Below are 18,974 nucleotides of genomic sequence, written 5' to 3'. Positions count from 1 at the left end.
TGTGAATGGAAAATGTTTGTCACGCTGCAGTTTTGACATCTGGAATATTTTCTGACCCTGCGTTGCTGGAAGCTTTGCCAAGACACAGAGGGAAGGGAACCACCTGCAACAAGGTTTAAAGAACTTGGATCAAGATCTGCTGGGCACAGGGGAACAGATGGTGAAGTTCGGTGGATCTGTTTCTGGCCTGGAGCCAGTTTGTGTGCCAGTGCCACTTGGCACTGGTTCCCAGTTGCCTTGCATGTGAGCTGGTAAGGTTTGCTGGCTCTGGGTATGGCTAATGCCGGTTTCCTGTGCCGTGCCAGAACTGGGAACATGGTGCTGAGACTTCTCCTTGGCTCCGGATGGAGTCATACAGGCTTACTAGTTTGGGGGGCTGCTGGAGGAGGAGGTCAGAGGAGAGGAAGAGCACAAGTTGGAACCATTGTGAAGGGGTGGGCGGCAGCGAGAGTGATGAAGCCTTGTGACCAGAACTTAGGAGCTCATGAGTTAGTATAAAAGTACTGAAATGAACCCACCTATCCAGAATGACTGATTTTTTTTTTTATTATTATAACTGACCTAAAATAGAAGAAAAAGATTAATGAGAGTAAAACTGAATTGTTATAACCAGTCAGATTCTTCATTTGTATAGCTCCTGTAGATACTATGGAAATTGTGGAGATTTTTTTTGTTTTTATTTTTTTCCTCTCCCCTTAGTGATACATGGTGGCATACTGGCTGGTTTAGGTCATTGTAGGAGTGTACTGCACAGAAAAGCTGGTGTTAAGACGACTGAACAAGGAGACTAAAAATATTCTTTCTGCACAAATTTAAGTGGACACTTTGTCCACCTATGTTGAAATAATTTTCAAGAAGATTTTAGCTTACTGCAATGTTATATGAATTATCCAGGGATTTTTCTGTGTCCTGCTGATGTGCTGTGTTACCGGCACCTGGAAGATATCTTACGGTTTGGACAGGTCACTGTGTCAAAGTCTCTGATATATGACAGTGGGCAGCTAGTATGGTGGGCTTTAACTGAAGTCTCTTTGCTGGTGATAAAAGCCTTTTGGTGCTAGGCCGTTACTTCCAAACTTGTGGGGGAAGGATGTATGCTGTAAATTACGGCTGGTTGCTGAGGTGATGGCACGTGATGAGCTTTTAAGGCTTTCCTCATGGCCGGATCTTAAAGCAATGTAAAATCAAGAGATTGCTTTGCAGGGAATGAGCCAACTAGCAGCTAGTATTTTTGCTTAGTGTAAAGCATTAAGATCCACGTTTATACGTAGATATAGGTGGCCAGGTTTCTAAGGCGTTGAAATTCCCATGGCACCTGCCTTCATTTAGAATTAGGCTGTTTCACATTGCTGAAAATTGAACTGTTCATGTAGGTTTTTGGCTGTTCCTTCAGGTAGCACTGCTGGAAGATTTTCATCTGAGGGTCTACCACCCCTTGGTATTTAGGATGATGGGCGGTTGGTAGTTAGAATTCAGCCCTCAGAAAAGTTAATCAGCGAAGTTCCTGCGTAAGTGGAAACACCGTTCCTAAATGTGCCCGAACGATGGCTGAGGGTGGAGGGGTTGGAGATGGAAGACCACCCTAGTCTATGTGCAGACGTGGGTTGGCCAGGTTGAACTCTGTGTGAAGAGAGGTAGCAATGGGAAGCAAGGAAAGGCTGGGAAAAGGGGAACCTTGGCAGTGAGATATCCCAGAGGAAAAAGAAAGGAGACTGTTGTTAGCGGGCTGCAGCCAGAGCTAGTTAAAACTAATTATGGAAATGCTGGAAATTGCTGAACCTTCTAAGACTGCTTCAGGTTTTTACTTTGGAATTTTGTTGTTTACTTGTTTCTTTTTTCTCTTGCTCCTGTAATTCCAGCTAAGTATCTTTAACTTTTCTTTTTCTGAATCATCCCTGCTTAACCCTGGAGAGCTGAACTTTTTCAAGCTTTGAATATGATTTGTCTGGCCAGGCACCTAGAGTTTCAACTGGTGCTTGAATTCCAAGAACAGGAAAATATTCTTAATCTCATCTCTTCTGTTTCATAAGAATGGTGTAGTCCTTTCATCTGTTTTGTTTTCCTCTTCTCCTTTAAATTGCATTGGAGGCATCATTAGGCATACAGTGGCCTTCCCAGCTCTCCTTTAGCATTAGGTTAGCATGGACAAACTCCTGCAGATTCCTGTTTTTGGCACGTGAAAAGTACATGGAGTCTCATAAGCTGTCAAATACAGTGAGGTGTTAAAAATTTATTAGTTCGTTGCTTTTTCATTGATGTTCTGGAGCTTGGCTGACAATATCTGACATGAAGCTTCCTCCGGAGACATACAGAGGATGTTTTCTGTTCTGGACCCTGTTTACTCTTTTTCCTTACAGCTGTGCAGTATGGGGTCTATGTGATACTTGTCTATGCAAATTCCTACTGGGGGAAGTGAGGGAGCATTGTTAGATTTTAATTTTTTTTCCTCTCTCTTTTACACCATGTTAGCTTTCATCTAATCAAATTTGTTTTTCAGGGTCATCACACGCACTCTAAAATTGGCAGAAAGAGAGAGAACATGAATGAGTAGCTGAAATAAAGGGAAGGCTTTTCCCAGCAACAAACTTGCATTGATAAAATGGTAGCAGATCGTACGCTGAAAATTGGAGAGGGTTTATAGGAGAGCCATGAAAATGGTGAAGGGACTGGAAAACGCACTGTATAATGGAAAACGCTTTTATCAAAGTGAAAGTTGTAGATGTTTGTCTCTGCTGACAGGAGCAGCAGAAGTGTAATAATAGAGGGCTTTTTAGTCTAGCCAGGAATGGAATAATGAGCTGCAGTAGCCAGAAGGTACAGTAGAAAAACTTTGGCTGGAAACAAGCTGCAAATTTTTGAGTGAGGTTAATTAACTGTTGGAATACCTTGCTTCTGCTGCTGGAGATTTCTAAACCAAAAAGGAACGTTGATCTAATTTAACGTGTTCTGGTTTGTTGTTTCTCGCCTCCTTTTGGGGAAACGTGAATGAACTCCTAGAACTGAAAGCATTCATCAGCCTAGCATGGCATTAGTTTAATTATAAAGAGATGAGCATGAAAGTGTAAATGCTGTTCTTGATCAAAAACATCGAGGTGGGAATATAAGGAAGTTCTCTAGCATCAGCTATGGAGGTGACCAGAATTACCTCTAAGTTTTTTTTCTGGCTGACTTAGACCTTGCAGAAAATTTGGACTTACCTGTATGTGTAAGTTGCATTAAAATTCCTCCTTTATCAGCAGTGGCCTTGGCTGCCCTTCCAAAGTCAAGGATAACCAGCCAAAGGAAATTTGCCCGTCCAGGAATGACTGTAAACAGCAGGGAGTATTGGTGCTTTAATGAACAATGCGATACATGGGGTACTGGGGAAGAGTCATGGCTTTAGCTGTTGATATCCGGACCAGAGTAATGCTGACTAGTGTCAAGAGAGAAAATGTTCAGTGCTCTGTAAAGGAATGACTGTTTCTTGCCAGCAGCAGCACAGCTGGGAAGAATGACAAGTTGCTTGAAATGCGTTTTGGAAACCCCAAGAACCGTGTGCCTGTACAACTTCTTTGCTTTAGAGTATATGCCAAAAGTACAGATTATTTTTTAGAATTGTACTTAGGATTTTGTATTCAGATGTTCAGTGAAACTTTTTCCACTTGCCTTCAGCTTAGCCGTGATACTGTGATCAGTTTCTTTTGGTGTTATGGAGAAAGATCTGGAAATGAAATCAGGAGATGTGCATCATGCTCTATGGATCAGCTAATGAAAACCATTTCGTTTATGAGGGATGGCATGCAGTAAGGTGTAAATGTTGATTTGAGTGAGAGGAGAGTGCATATCCCAAAGCAATGGCAGGGACCAGGTGTAATTAATATGAGAGGAAATCAATGCATAACAATGCAAGGGCAGAATTGCAAATGCCCCTGATAGTACAACGCCTGAACTTGTCATTAAGTGGAGTCTACATGTGTGATACACGTCGTATATATATACACATGCACATATGTATATATGTATATGATGTGTAATTCTCCCAATTCTAAGAACAGTGAATAATTGAGTGGATTCTGGTTTGTATAGCTTGGAGCAGCAAATACAAAAGCAGTTGAGTTTTGTTGCCTCTTTTTTTAACCACTTAGTGTGTTGCAGCCAGACGGAATATACCATGATGCTCTTTTAGGAAGGCGGGTGGATAGTATTGATTGACCCAACACCAAGATAGATAGCGGCTCTCAACATACTTGTCCAAGGGTAGCGACTGACTTCTTGTAGTTGGATGGCATTGTCCAGAAAGCATTAGTAGGGTCCTTGAAGTACTCTTGGCAGAAGGTACAGCTTTGCATGAACAAACACATCATCTGTGAGGGGCTGTGAAGCAAATTAACGTGAACTGTTAGACCAAGCATTTTAGGAAGTACTGTCCAAATCCAATGAAGTTAATGTGCAGGGGTTAGTGGAAGGAAGGAGGGTAACAAACTACTACTTACTCATCCAAAAGTAAAGCTCTTCTTTGTGGAATCTCTCATTTGGAGTTACTGTTTGTTTAATGTTGTCTTGGATTTATCTGTCCAACAGAGAACTGTGATCCCTTCTGCGTTTCATTACAAGCAAAACAGTCTGTGTTTCTTTATCTGTTGCATGGGGCTGGGCTACTGTATTCTGAACTATGTGAATCTTTCCTTTTTTTAACCTTAAATCTTTTTTTTCCTTTTCCTTTGCCAATCTTGGTAGGAACTTACTTAGGTAAGTAAATTGCAATTTTAACATTATTTTTATGTACAACAGAATTTTAAGAAAATGTTAGTCTAGGTGGTGGTTGGTACAATTCATGCTCTGTTCTGCTTGTTGCACTTGCATTCCTGAAAGTTTACAACCTTTGATTGTTAGAAGGTGGACACTCAATTTGCTCACAGCAGTAACATGCTCTTGGCAGTTTAAGAAAGAGAAAGGTACTAAAGCATTCTTGCAAAAACTGTATGTGTGTATATGTCAACACACAGAGACTACTTCAAGAGAACCAGTGACTTGGAAGTGAAATACTTGTTCATTAAACCTCATTCATGCGTGAATTTTTAAATTTCTTTCTAGCTTGCTCACAAATATGGTACTGTTGATGTTTTTGTTACTGCTGGGAAGGATGGAATCCCAGGAGGAGGATTACTTTGGAAAAGGAAAATGCATATGAAGAGTGTATGGATTTTTGAAAGCAATGTATTTTAGTATAGTAAACTTGCTGGTTGTGAAAGTGTGTGTTAAATTCTCTACGTTCACTGTGACTAAAGACGTGCTTATGAATGTTCCTGCATATTGCATGTTCTGCATGATACTTCTCTTTGGTAAACAGAAGTTAAAACCAAAATGCCATCTGTGACTAAGTGCTCGATGCCCTGATTCATTGGGGGGGGGGGGGGGGGGAGATTAATTATGTGAACATGAGATGAAAGACCCATATTTTTGTATGTGGTGGATATGCTGAAGATTGGAGTTAGTAAATTCAAGTAAATATAAATTTAACAACTCCCAAGTTATATCCAGTGGCTAGAAGCTGGGCTGCTTTTTCCTCCTTGGTACTAGGGTCAGCTCTGTACAGACTTTTTGTGCAAAACTATGAAATGGTCTGTAAATATACAGGCAATGGTCTGTAAGTTCAGGTATGGAAAAGCACTGGAAGATTTCTACCGAAGTAGAAAAGTGGCGGTGGTTGGTGCTTATTCTGCAGCTTCTTGATGCTTGCTGTAGTAACTTCATGGAAATATCTCTGCACTGCAGTCTGAGCTGGGCACACTGCTGAGGGTTTAGGCTCCTCTGCTTCTCAAAAAGGCAGTTGTGTGTTGTGTGGAGTTGGCAAAAATGCAGGCTGAATTTGTGTGGTGGGAGTAATTTTTGAATGCTGCCATTCAGATGCTGAGGTCCTCTCGCTGGACTCGCAGGGAATGGGACTGGATCTGGAAAGAGCATGCACGTCTACTCTCAGGCTTGCAGTGGGACCGGATGGGCTGGTTTGCTTCCCGTCGGGAAATTAGATTCCCTCGCTCCACTCTGTGTTGTCGGGTGCCAGCTATTCCCTGCTCCCGCAGCATGCTCTTGGGGTGGTGCTCCAGTTGCTGCAGGAAGGCTGGGCATTCTCTCATTTGAAATTTAACAAATCTGGAAGCATTCAAATGATACAAGATTGTTGGAAAAGAAACAGGTTGGTTGACTGCGAGGTGGTTTCCCCATCCCCAAAAGACAAAGCTGCAAAGTAACAGTAGTGACAGACTTGCATTTGCTGTTTGTGATAGTCCTTTCGCACCTGCCTTTTTTTGGGGTGAAAGTATATTGATCTGCAGCTTTGATACTTGAAGAATGAAAGGATCATTAGGGCGTAGTAACCTGCTGTGTCTGGTTTTGAGCCAAAATCTCAATAATTGTGCTTACGCTTGAGGAACCGTTCTGAGGTCTTTGTCACTAAGTTGTGGGGAGCGGAGGAGGCATGCTCTGAGGGTGTCAATTAATCTCTGTACTGTGATGAGCTGTTTTATTGCCATTTCAGTAACAATGGAGAATTGTCTGTAGCAAAGGACAGCTATGCTTATCTGCACGCATACCTTCAATTTACCTTGTCTACGTTTTATACTCTGGGACTTCCTCTTTATTTCAGTGTATAGAGGAGACTTTGGCAGGAGGAATTGAATGGGAAGAGATTTTGTAGGGCTTTGGGTTTTTTCAGTGCTATGGAAAAAACCATTTGAGCTTTCAGAACGTATTTCAATTTCTTTGGCTGCAGAAGAGCGGAAGATTTGCTTAGATTCATCACTGTAGACCTTTACACTTGTGGTTTTAAAGGTTTGGTCACCTCCGTTTCTGTTTGTTGGTTTTTTTTTTCCTTATTTGGAGGAGTTTAGTGTTATTTCTGATGTGGAGCTATGTAAATTCAAGCACTTGGACCTTAGATATCGTCAAAAGGAATATTCACACTTTCTACCCTGTGGCTTCTCTAGACATCCCTCCATAAAATAAAGACAGGGTTTTTTTTCCTGTAGAGGAGCTGCCAGAACCTTGTTGGATTTTGCTCCTGGTTTGTATTCATATGCTGTCCTACTTTCTTAACCTGCTTGTGGATGCATGTGTGAGAGAAGTCCTCTCTCAAGCCTTGGTCTGTGAAAATGGAGCAAGTACCTCGGGGAGGACTAAGTTTCGTATGGTGAGTTACCTGTCTGTACCACTCCTTACCGAGAGACGGAGCATTGGTTTAGTTCTTAGAGGTGCCTGTCTCTCAGACCTCATCGCTCGAACAGAAGCCACCAAAAACTTTTGGGTGAGAATCCATTGTTTCCAGTACAGATGCATCCTGTTGACTTGACAGCTGCTCTGCAGTGGTTTACAGGTGTTACGCTGTCTCTCTGCATCTCTTTGGTGACCATTGTGGGTAAAAGTTGCTCATTTCGTAGCAGTGCTTCAGCTGCATTTGCTTTTAGTGTGACTTTTTTTTTTTTAAATTGCAAACTGAAGCTAGCCTTTTCAGTGTCCCTTTTTATATTTATTGTTTCAAACTCCAGTTATCAAAGTGTGACTAAAGAGAAAATTCACAGATAGCGAAGATTAATATGCTAATTGATACCTTTTTATTGTGATAGCAAGAGTATAAATTGTATTGAAACTGTAACTTTGTTTTGTGTCTTATTTTACTGGAGCGAAAAGTTGTCATGGGCAGCTTTACGCTACAAGTTACAGCTTAGAGGGTGAGGTGTGTCCCTGTTGTAACTACTGCTTCTTAGCTGTTGGAGAGCTCTGAAGGTTTGGGGCTCAGAGTAAGTAGCAGTTCTGCCCAGCCTTCGCTCAGTTTGTGTCAGTCTCAACGTCTCTTCTCACCATGGAATATTCTGGGTCAATTCTGGTGCTTAGGAATAGCACTGTTTGCTGTTTGTTTTGCATCCAGCAATAGTGATCGCAGCAGCCACGTATCAGCTGCTCCTGTAGGCTCGTCTTTTCTGGCATCAAGAATGTTCTTAGTACAAGAAAAGAGCTCATCTGGAGTGTGGTTAAAATGAAATGTGTGGCTTCAGTCCAAGGACTAGCGTCAGTTGATTTACATCTCTCGGAGCTCCTGTGAATGGAGAAAATGTTATTCTTCTGTTATGGAAGGGGGAAGAAAAAACAAGTGCTAGAGCTTAGCTCTGAAGCCAACAGATTCAGGTTGCATCCTGCTGGCTGTGCTGTTTCCCAGCATCCGTGGAGTTCTTTGTCCATCCATCTCAAACGGCTGCTCACAGCTGTGTTTTGGATGCGATTGCTGCTCCCATGTAAAAAGGAGTGATTATCTGGCGCCTACATTGCCTTTGTCAACATCCAAAGGTTGTTACTGGTCTTCTTGCTTGGTGCCTGGTACATCTGTTCTGCACATTTGATGGAAATCTTTCTGGCAACCATTTCTTCATCTCTGTGGATACTTGGGCACAAAAATGCTGCAAAAATTTAAACTGTGCGTCTTCGTGTTTGAAGTAGCTAACAGCATACGTCTACGCAGAATGGAAAATACACTTGATATAAACTGTTGATTTTAATGTGGTGGTGTGATACGCAATGCTCAGAAAATGTCCCCCATTCCGCCTTCCTCCCTCCTGATAGGTTGCTGGGCCACGTGTTTCCTGGCATACTTGCTGCCGGTACATTGTGTTTGGTTTTACCAAGGAGAATCTCAAGGAATCTGTTGAGCGTGGACCATGAGCTGCGAAAGTTCATTTTGCTGGATTCTTTAAAAAGCATTGCTGTTTCATCACGGCTTAACTTGCTAGCAATGGGAAGTTTCAAAAGTCAAGCTGGGAAGCTTGCTATAAATGTGAAAGCAGAGTTCATACTGATAACTTCTGCAGCCAGAGACAGCATTTGCTGATGCCTGTCGTATAGTACCGGTTGGATTTGATGTACTGACATTTTGGTTGTCAGCCAGAAGGGGCCGAGAAAGATGGTTTGGTGCACTGATGTTAATGAAATGGTGTTTTCTGGGAGCATGCATCTTAAAAAACTAAACGGTGCTAACAAAAAGGTTTATTAGGTCTCAGTCCATTCCGTGCCATACCCTGCTGCCTTATAGCAACACATCATTCTCTTGTATCCCAAGACCTGCAGGGTCTCATGTATGTACCGTTCAGTATGTACGCTATGGCAACATGATAGGGTATCGGATAGTACAGCAAATAAGCTAGTAAAATCAAGCCGTTGTGCTCGGTGCTTTTTGGTGCTGTTTGTGTTACTGGGGAAGGGCTTTGTGTGATAGCTGGAGTCGCTGTGCTCTCTGACTGATGGAGCTACGCCTATGGAAGTATTTACTTGTGGTAGGTTCAGCAGACACAAGCTGTTTGCTAACAGCTTGTAGCTAACGTCTGAGCTGAAGAGTTCCCTGGGGATCCAAGGATGATAGGAAGGATTTTATTTGTTGCTGCCTTGACAGTGTATAATACCTTCCACTTTCTCCTTCTTGATGTCAGTAAATTCCTCCAAAACTAAAACAGAACGCCAGATTTTTCCCAAGACTTGAGGAGAACCTCAAATCTGAAAGAGGAGGTGTACTTTTTAGCAGTAGTTTGAAGAAAGGTGTGAGTAAACGGAGAAAAGACGGAGCGAATGGAACGTGTTTTTAACTTGGGGCGCTGCTCTTCAAACCATGTTGCTAAGGAGGAAGCTCTTTTCCGAGTTACCTTTCAAGGAGGAGAGAAGTTAGTTTGGTAGACAACTCTTGTTTTAGCAAAACAACACAGTTGCAATCATAGCTGCGTGTGTTTTGATTTTGTACTTTTTTCTGTCTTGGAAAAGCAATGGTCTTACCAGCTCTATTCTCTTTCCTGTTTGTTAGGTCTGCCTAACCACGGACAAACCAGACAAATGGTAAGAGAATGTTCATTTAACCAAAACAGGGAAAAGAAGAATTATTAACCCACACTAGATAGAACACCCCATTAAACCCTAGTGTTTCACTTCCGTCTTTGCTGTTTGCAGCTGGTCATACTTCCCAATTAATTGAAAAGTTTAAAAAAAAAAAAAATATTGGGGGGCATATGAAACATTGAAGTGGTTAAATACAATTTAAACCTCAAATCTATCTATATCTATATATAAATGAGATTCTGTTTTGAATGGAACGTTTTGTTTCTGCTCATACAGAAGCTGAGTGGCTGTTTATAGCAAAGTTCTGGGATGTGTTTCTAGGTGGAATGTGTTTCACTGAAGGAGGAAGGCTTAACTGGTGGAAGGGTTTGTTTGGAAAACAGTTTTGGTTTTTTTTCTTTTTTTTCTTTTTTTTTTTTCTTTTTAGGAAGTTGGTGTGCAAGTTGTCTGCTGAGAATGATTGTTTTTTATGTTGGGGTTTTTTTGTTTTTGAGTAAAAATGGTTCCTAGCCTTTCATCTATTATGCTGAGTTTTATCAAAGGACAGAAGCAAATAGCCAGTCTGATGCATCTCTGGCAAAATGCTTTCTCATGAAATTCACCTTGGTGTGAAGGGGCCAGCGCAAAGGCTGTGCATCGCTTTCCCCCCTTACGCATGGCCTATGGGAGACTTACGGGAGAGAACTTCAAGCACAAATTTTTTTTTTTCCCTGGAAATGATCTTCTGGTGTTGATAAAGTGGAGCTTGCCTCATTAGGTGAACTGCCACAACATTAGTGTCAGTAGAGTCACTCTAACATGGGTCAGTCAGCAGCAGGTATGGCTGATGGCCACTGAATGGTGATCACAAGCATTATTAAATCTAATAATGCCCTTGGATAGTGTGCAGTATCATGAGGGTAGGCTATAACTTGAGCATGCTAGTCTGCTTGTAATAACGAAGCATTCATTTGGTTTGTTACTTGAGCATCTGATATGAAGTGGTAAATTGTATTCCTCCTTGAATTCAGCTTCATTTCTTGTCACTGAGAAGACTGGCTACTTGTTTGTGTCTGCTGAATAAACCAGCGCAGTGGGAGAAATTTGAGATGACCTAACACTTTTCAGGTGTTTTAGGGTGAAACCCCTGAACGGCCTTGATTTCTGGTTGCTTGATAAAGTGTGCTACTGAACTGAAAATTAAAGGTCCACCTTTCAGGATGTGCCATTTGAAAGAGATTGCTCTGTGCAGGTAGAGAAAAGGCAACCTGGAAGCACAGGGTTGCCCCTTCTAGGTATTTCCAAGAACTTTCTCCAGAGTTGTTTTCCTGTGTCTGTAGCACATGCAGAGAAAATATCCTTCGCAAAACTAATGAAAGGATTTTCTTGGAGAAATCTGGAGGGGGTAAAAATACCAACAGAAAAGCCTTTTATTTGAAAGCTTTTCCTTAATAAACGACAAATATAAAAGCAATTCTTGAAGTATTTCAGTGGTCTGCTGTGGTGCCGAAGTTGTCTTGTATAACATGGAGCTGGGCAACTAAGAAATTAAATCGTTATTGCACTTGTATATAACAGCTTTAAAGAGCTTAGGATTTTAAAAGGTGGGATTTTGTTTGTTGAGCTCTAAAGCCCTCATTTTCTACAAGAAGTAGATCTTGCTAGCACAGTTGATTAAGGCTGGTCAAAAAAAAAAAGTTGATCATTTTTTCTTTTCTCCTCAGATAAAAATGAGATAGACACAGGGTTTGTTTGAGGTTTTTTTTTTTCTTAGTTGACAGACTGAAGTCTTACTAAGTCAAAGTGTTAAAATTGGTTGAGCTTTTGCCATAACCTGACACGTAAGGACGTGAGTACCTCATGTCCCCACCTTTCCTTTTGAGGTGGATCTCCCAGGTCAGACATCCCTCATGTACACACTCAGTTTCCCATTTCATGGGCAGAAGGGGAAGCCTGGGTGCATCTGGGGAGATGGTCCGACCTCGGAGGATGGCCTGTGAAATACCAGAATTAAATTTCTAGGGGTGTTTTCTGACCAGCTTTAATTTATTCATATGAAATTTTCTGGGCCCTTATTTTGCATCTTTCCTGACTTGTCCAGTGTTACTGATTCCAGTGGGATTTCTCAATATGCTAATCAGCAGGAAGAGGGGCAGCAGAACTGGACTTCAAATGATCAAGGACAGCTGCATTTGAGAAGCTTAATCCTTTGCTCCCTTGCATCTGCACCTCTCTTAATAACAGCTCGTGTTTTTCCAGTTGAGTGGAAGGGGGCTGCTGTGGGTCTGGAAAATTATACCTGTGTTGATTAACAAAGCAAATGTATTGTATATGGGAAATCTGTGGTGTTAAATGCTAAAAGGATTTTATGACGAAATCTGCTAAGCTTTGTAGTTCTAGATTTGTTTTCAACAAAATATTTAATACATCATTAAATATTAACCTTCCTAGAACAAAAAGGATATGGGTAAGTTTGGTACCCCAGAATAACTGTAAATTCTGATTTTTGTATTTGATTTGCTGTGTAGCTAGATTTTCTTCCCTGAAATCAATAGAGTTGCTCTAGATTTATAGTAGTAGCTGAAATCTTAGTCTTATGCTCAATCTTTCAAACTTGATGTCATCTTTCAGTCACAAGCAACAGATTATTGGTAATGCCTTCCATTTATTATCTGTCTTGTCGCTGGAGTATTGCTGTCCTATTGTATATTGAAGGTGCCTAACTTCGACTGCTTGTGGACAATTGCTTTTATGTGAATTCTGTGTTCAGTCATGGGCAAAAGGGGATATATTTAGCAAAAACTCTGAACAACTGATATGAAAACTTTACTTCTCTTTTCATTTGAGTGCTTATCACATGCTACCGCAGGTTTGTTGCAGTCCATAATTGTACTTTTTTATATGTCGCGTTAGGGACCAAGCCGAAACTTGCTGCTCAATGGGAAATCATACCCAACAAAAGTCCGATTAATTCGTGGTGGATCCATGCCTCCAGTGAAAAGGAGGAGGATGAACTGGATTGATGCACCAGACGATGTTTTTTACATGGCCACTGAAGAAACCAGGTAGGAAATTCGGTCTTTTCAGAGGATTTAAGGGGAGGTCTTTTGGTTGGTGTTCCTTGTGGGTGCTGCTGCTTATTTTGTGGTTAGACAAGGATATGTTTAGCAGATCTGTTGCTACAAACTGAATGCAGACACCACTGCTGGTGTTTAGGTGGATAAAAGCTGTGACATACCTAATCGTGTCTGATGTGCCTAATCATGCACTTGCATTCCAGAGAAAGCAGGTTCTTCTACTTCCAGAGCAGTTCCTGTAAGAGATGGGCAATAAGAGGAGGAAGACTGAGGTGGGGACTTCACCTGGTTCAGACCCATAAACGCCTTTGGAGGTCCCACTGCAGGCTCTCAGTAACAGGATAGGGGCCTTCTGGCACACGGGTGATGCTGAGGAACGGAGCCTCTGCATGCCCTCTTGCATCCTGAAGTCTCTTGTATTACCTCTCAGAAGGTCTCCTCGTGCATCTGAGTACTGAAACCCTGCTGAGGGTTTCCAGGGGCTGAGCTGCTTCATTTCTTTGGTGGTTTATGTTTGCCACCATTAGCGGTGAGATTTAGCCCTGCAGTGTCCATCTTCCTCCTTTGGTGGTACTGCTTCTGCTAGTCCTTCTTGTTAGTCTGCGACAGGATAAAAATAGTAAAAGACACTTTCCTTGCATGAGTTTCACTTGAAACTCTGTTTGCAGGCTGCTGACAGAGCGATAGAAGCTATGTGGCCTGATCCCTACAGCAAAGGTATTGTGTGCATATTCCCAGTACTGTGTTATTCCTAGGAAGCGAGGACTGCTCCTGGGTGTGGTCAGAAAGGTAGGGAGATATGCTTGTGTGGTTTCCTCCCAAGAACTTGATGCCTCTCTCCTGAGTAACCTCGAAGAAGGTCAGAGCAAAGCCACAGCCCTGCTTTTCAGCCCTCTCTGCAAGCAGAGGTGCTCTCTGGCTTTTGTCTGTGTCTGAAGCCTGGAGTTATCAACACTTGCAGTATCAGTGCCCCAGCAGGCAGAGAAGCACTCATGTTTCCCTCCAGTACCTAGCAGAGATAGACATGCGAATTACTGGATGTCTGAGCCCTTACAAGTGACCAAGGTGGCCAGGAGTACTTCATCCCTTCTGGTACTACTAAATTTGGTGCTACTCTGAGTATGCATTTGTTCAGCAAGAAGTGCGTAGTCAGAGTCCTGACATCCCCAACCTCCTCCTTAGCCTGCAAAGCATTTGAAGTGTCAAGTGACTGTTCTGTGGGCCTAGTATCAAAGATAGGCTTCTTAGACAAACTGAGACTGGTAACGTTCAAGTTACTAACTGCTGATCTATTGGATCATCAGATTTCAGTGCAGGAAACCCCCCTGTTAGAACTCAGACGAAACATGACATTAATTTCCTTGTCACACTTTTTCCTATGGGCACCTTTAATGCAACTGTGCAATTCACACCAGCTTACATCTTTATTTTGTCTTTCCCTTCTCCTTTTCTGTCCCTGCAAGACGCTGTGAAAGTAAGCAGCGGGATCCCTTACATAATTGAAACTAGAGTGAGAGAAGTATTTAATTTTCAAGGGAGGCAGTAAAGAGGTATTGGGATCCTGTTACAGACCTTCAGCTCTGGCAAAGTCACGTGCCATTGCGGATGCGGGATATACGATCTCTAATTCAGTCCTAAGATGCTCAAGGCTTATTTCATAATCCTGCATCTACAAAACACTTGACATCTTTATCATCCAACCCACAAGAAATACTGCAGGTCCATGGTAGTAATGTCTCAGTACTACTACAAGGTCCCACCGTTTGATCTGACAGAACAGTGAGAATATTCATCAAGTGCCATCTTGGTCATGAGAACAACTTACTGTAAGGGCACGGAATCGTCTGCTCATACAGAACCACTGACTGAGGCAGGGAAGATCAGTCCCACAGCAACCGGCACATCTCTAACGCAGAAATTGTAGCGCAGTGATAGACATCAGCTCAATAAGACCTTATCTCTTCCATTAAAAAAAAAAAAAAACAAACAAACAAAAAAAACACCAGGCTTCTTTGTCTGACAGCCTTGCTGCTTAGCTGACTGATGAGTGCTGAAAAGAGATGTTTGGCAGCCTGCTGAAAAGCAGGGAAGCCTGAGCGATGTAGCATTGTAAGCGGCACGGGTTTTCTGTTGGGCGTTTCACCTCTAACTTTTCCCTGAACCATCTGCTGCATTCCAGTGTCAAGAATGTAAGACTTGTTTGTGAGCTCTGAAACAATTTGAGCTTTGTGTTGGCTCCATAGCAATCAATCTAGCAGCAATATCTGCATATCATCCTCCAGCTGAGGGTCAGGCTGTGTTTTCAGTCACAGAAAGTAGGTTTTCCTAAAGTTTTACACCCTTCCTCCTCCCCCTTTTGTGTGGCACTCTTGAGAATGATGCTAGAAAACTGGATAGCTTTGAGGGAGCAGTTTGAAAAGTTGGTCGATTGAAAGGAATAAGTTTTTGAATTCAAGCCTCACAGTGAGGAACTCAGCATTTATAATTTATGCAAGCGGAGGCAGCAAGTGACCTGATCAGAATCTAGAACTGCTACGAGACGTGTTTCTGATGGCAGCGTGTCTAATTGAGCATGTGTGGATACTGTAAGAAGCTCCGCTGGCTAAAAGTAGATCAACTTCAGCTAGGCGAGTCTTGGAAAAATCATCACATAAAGATTTTGGTTTTTTTTTTCTCCTCACCACCACTTTTCCACCCTGTTCTCTCCTCTCCCCACTCTGTGGCCTTTCAGCTTTCGAAGGCGCTGGAGAAATGGGGACACTAAGCAAACAAAAGACGTGTCTCTGTGTGTGTGAGCTCTATGTAGTAGGCTTGTTCTGCTCAGTGGGCAAAAAAAGCAAGTGAAGCGATGACCAGATCTTACCAGCTGATTCAAAATCTTCAGTTGAAGTTGTTGATTTGTCAGTGCTGGTGGTGGGGAGGGTGAATTTTATTCAGGAGAGAATATTTTGACCAGTTTCTTCTATGAATGTGTCTTGTCTTTTTATCTTTTTTTTTTTTCCTTTTTTTTTTTCCTTCTTTTTTTTTTTTTTTTTTTTAAATGAAAAATTTGACCCCAACAATGTTGAGTAACCAAAAATGAAAAAATTATCTTTGGGATGGTTGAGCTGTGGACTGTAAAGCTGTGGTGGCTGCCCTTCCTCTAGTGCAGTATTGTGTTTCTCACAGTAAGGTAAAAAATCGTTACGGTAGGAGCTGGCAGTGCTTCTTTATCAGACCCTCCTTGTTGCCCCAGTTCCTGAACTGGAGGCTGTGTATAATGGGTACTGGTAGACTACTCTTGTGAATATTTATCACTTTCCTTTCTAATCTCTGTATGCCTTTGACCGCCAAAACATCCTCTGGAAACGAATTCCTCATTTTAATTACATAGCACGTTTTTCATTGTTGCTGTTGTTTTCTTTTTTAAGGATACTGCCTTTAGCTCTAAGCCGGGTATTGACAAAAAGAAACGAGTAATCATTCTGTATTGTCTCTTTCTACCTTATTTTGCTAATTTTAAAACTTGAGTGTGTCCTCTCTTCATTCTCTCTCTCTTACTTTCTCTCCGTATGGAAAACAGCTTCCTGCATCTGATAAGGCTTGTTGCTAGTCTTGTAACACATAGGGGAGCTCTTAACAAATGCAAGACGTGAATATCTAGGTTGGGTACATGCAGTCTGGGAGAAATAAGAGGGGGAGACAACGACCCTGTTCGTGTTCCCAGCGGAGGGGGGAAGGCTCCAGTATTGGTTCACTGGCTAGTGGCCATCGTGGAGCTGCCTTGCAGCAGCTCAGCCTTGAGGCGTAGCTCCATGGGAGACCAAATGTTGCCAGCTTGTGCTGTGACAGGTTTCTTTTGAAGAGGCAGCTGTGTGCACCTGCTTGGGGCTGGGGAAGGTCAGAGAGCTCTGCGAGAGATGGATTAACAGGCGGAGAGGTGACCAACATTGCCAGAAGAGGTTTGATTGCAACTTGGCTTCGTAAATTCCCGCAAAGCTGCCTGCAGCATGTCCAACTGATGTGTCTGCATGCATCAAAATAAATTAGTGGTATGGAAACTGGCTGTGATAACTATTTCATGTGTTATACTTACAGCAGTAGACCCTGGTCCTCCAAGGCTGGACCAGAATGCCTTCTGCTCTGCAGGGGAAGGATTCTGGAACAGAGAACGCAATTTCCTCTTCATTGGTGGGTTTATAAATGCGAAAACAAAAGTTCCCTGGGGAAGACATTGCTGAAATAAACATTGTCAGCCCATCCCGTTAGCAAGCAGCCTCTGCATGTGCAGGCCTGGTTCCACTTGGAGAGATCGAGAAATCTGCAATGCCTTAGCGTCCGGTCTCTGTAATCGGTTTCTTTCTTCCTTACTGTCTGCAGGAAAATCCGCAAGCTGCTTTCCTCCTCCGAAGCCAAGCGAGCCGCCAGACGCCCTTACAAGCCTATTATCCTCCGGCCCATCCAGGCAGTGCAGCTACGCCAGCCCATGAATGATGAACCCATAATCATTGAGGATTAACACATGCTGAGCAGCTCTCCGGATGACGGTGGATCTGCCTGAAAGAATCTCTCCTCCAATATATACTTGAGTTTCTATGGCTACAGCATTGAACTAACTGTTGAAGAGAGGGAACTTTTGAGGAACTGTTTTGCATCTTTTAAACCCTTAAAAGGAACTCAGCCCTGCTCTGAGCCTCTGACCACAGACTGCTCTCTCTCTCGCGCGCGCTCTCTCCTTCTCTCTCCTTTCTTTTTTTTCCTTTTTTTTCTTTCTTTCCTTTTTTTTTCCTTTTTTTTTTTTTTTTTAAATTTTTGGTAGTCTCTTTCCCCCTTTGCTTCTACCCCTTTTGTAGACAGGGGGAGGGAAAGTAAGTTTAACTTATTAAGAGAATGTGGACTAGTACTTTTTAGCTTTGTTTCCTCTTCCGATGTACGAAGAGCTAGAACCCTTCATTTTGTGACTGAGCTCTTGTTGCAAAGCCGTTTTTACGAGGCTGTGTTGTAAGAATTTTCTTTCTCTTTTTTTTTTTTTTTTAATTTTGTGGACGGTGCCATTTTTTATTTCATTTATATTATTTTTTTTGTAGATAAATTTCCAACCTTTAACTGATATTTGGAAATAGGAGCTGAAAGCCAGCCCCAGGTTCAGCCAGTTTTCTTTGGTCCTGTCCCTTATGTTTTTTGGATCATTTTGCACGGCCAGTTGTGCTCATGCACAAGACAGAAACAACTCAGGCTGAGAAAGGAGTGAGCTAAGAACTGAAGAACCTTGCAGAACATTACACTAATGTTGTGTGCAGTGGAGGCCAGGCTACCAGAATTAGGTGTCCTTACTCTAGTCAATTCCTGGGAGATCTGGCCCGTGGCATTTTTCCCAGTAACCAGCAGTTTGTGTGCTGCCTTCTCTCTGACATCTGGAATCCTACGTGCTGTTATACCACCAAGACCCAGCAGTAGGCCCAGCAGTCCAGCAAGTGTAATGAATTGCTTTGCTCTGGCTCCAAGAGTCAAGTACACCAATGCCCAGGGACATTTTGCTTAGAACTCTGAACCTGTTTGTGCATCAGTGTTTTTGGACACATCTCTCCCAGGACGAGACCTGGTTTCTCTTTAATTGCGTTACTGTATGTTTCCCATTTTGAAGGGAATTTAAATTACAGCTGGGTTTTCATTTGAACACATTGTGTCGGAAATTAAGTGGTTTTTTCCCCCCTTGACATTTCTTGTGTTTGAGGTTTCTTGCATCTCTTGAACTTCTTATGTATTTGCAAGTCTGTATAATTTCTTTTTCATGTGTCTTCTCATTGCAGTGCATTTGCTGAATGCCCTGCTCTGTTCTGAAAGGATGTAAACTATCATTTGCAACTTGTGCTGATCTGTACATGTACCTGCCTCAAGCAGACACAGCATGTAATAACCCCCCAGTCATTCCATATGTGTCAGCGGTGAGATGAGCCAAAGTTGTATTTGGGTTATCACAGTCCAACCGTGATTCTGTGCAACTCTGCTAACCCACCGGGTTAGACGGAAAGGAATCCCCACAAAATGAAAACAATTCAGTTAACTTTACTTAATAAACCTGGAAAGTGA

At 42.3% G+C, this 18,974-nt stretch overlaps 1 protein-coding gene across 9 annotated transcripts in view; it reads left to right on the top strand.

The window, feature by feature from the left end:
• Positions 1–18,974, top strand: part of MTA1 (metastasis associated 1) — a 92,101-nt gene extending 73,127 nt beyond the window's left edge. For 6 of the 9 annotated variants that reach the window (XM_087731348.1, XM_087731349.1, XM_087731352.1 and 3 more), the window contains 3 exons: positions 9,818–9,849; positions 12,742–12,893; positions 17,265–18,974. In XM_087731348.1, coding sequence (XP_087587474.1) covers positions 9,818–9,849; positions 12,742–12,893; positions 17,265–17,403 — 323 coding nt within the window. In that variant the 3' untranslated portion in view covers positions 17,404–18,974. Of the gene's footprint in view, positions 1–9,817; positions 9,850–12,741; positions 12,894–13,573; positions 13,623–17,264 lie in introns of all 9 variants that reach the window. The other 3 variants (XM_087731347.1, XR_015698709.1, XM_087731351.1) reach the window with 3 other exon arrangements.

This window comes from Nipponia nippon, unplaced genomic scaffold (assembly GCF_047370975.1).
Source record: "Nipponia nippon isolate SJK-2023a ecotype South Korea unplaced genomic scaffold, ASM4737097v1 scaffold_5, whole genome shotgun sequence".
Lineage (NCBI taxonomy): Eukaryota > Metazoa > Chordata > Aves > Pelecaniformes > Threskiornithidae > Nipponia > Nipponia nippon.
Note: the sequence above shows the minus strand (reverse complement) of the source record. Positions and strands in the feature narration are given on the sequence as shown.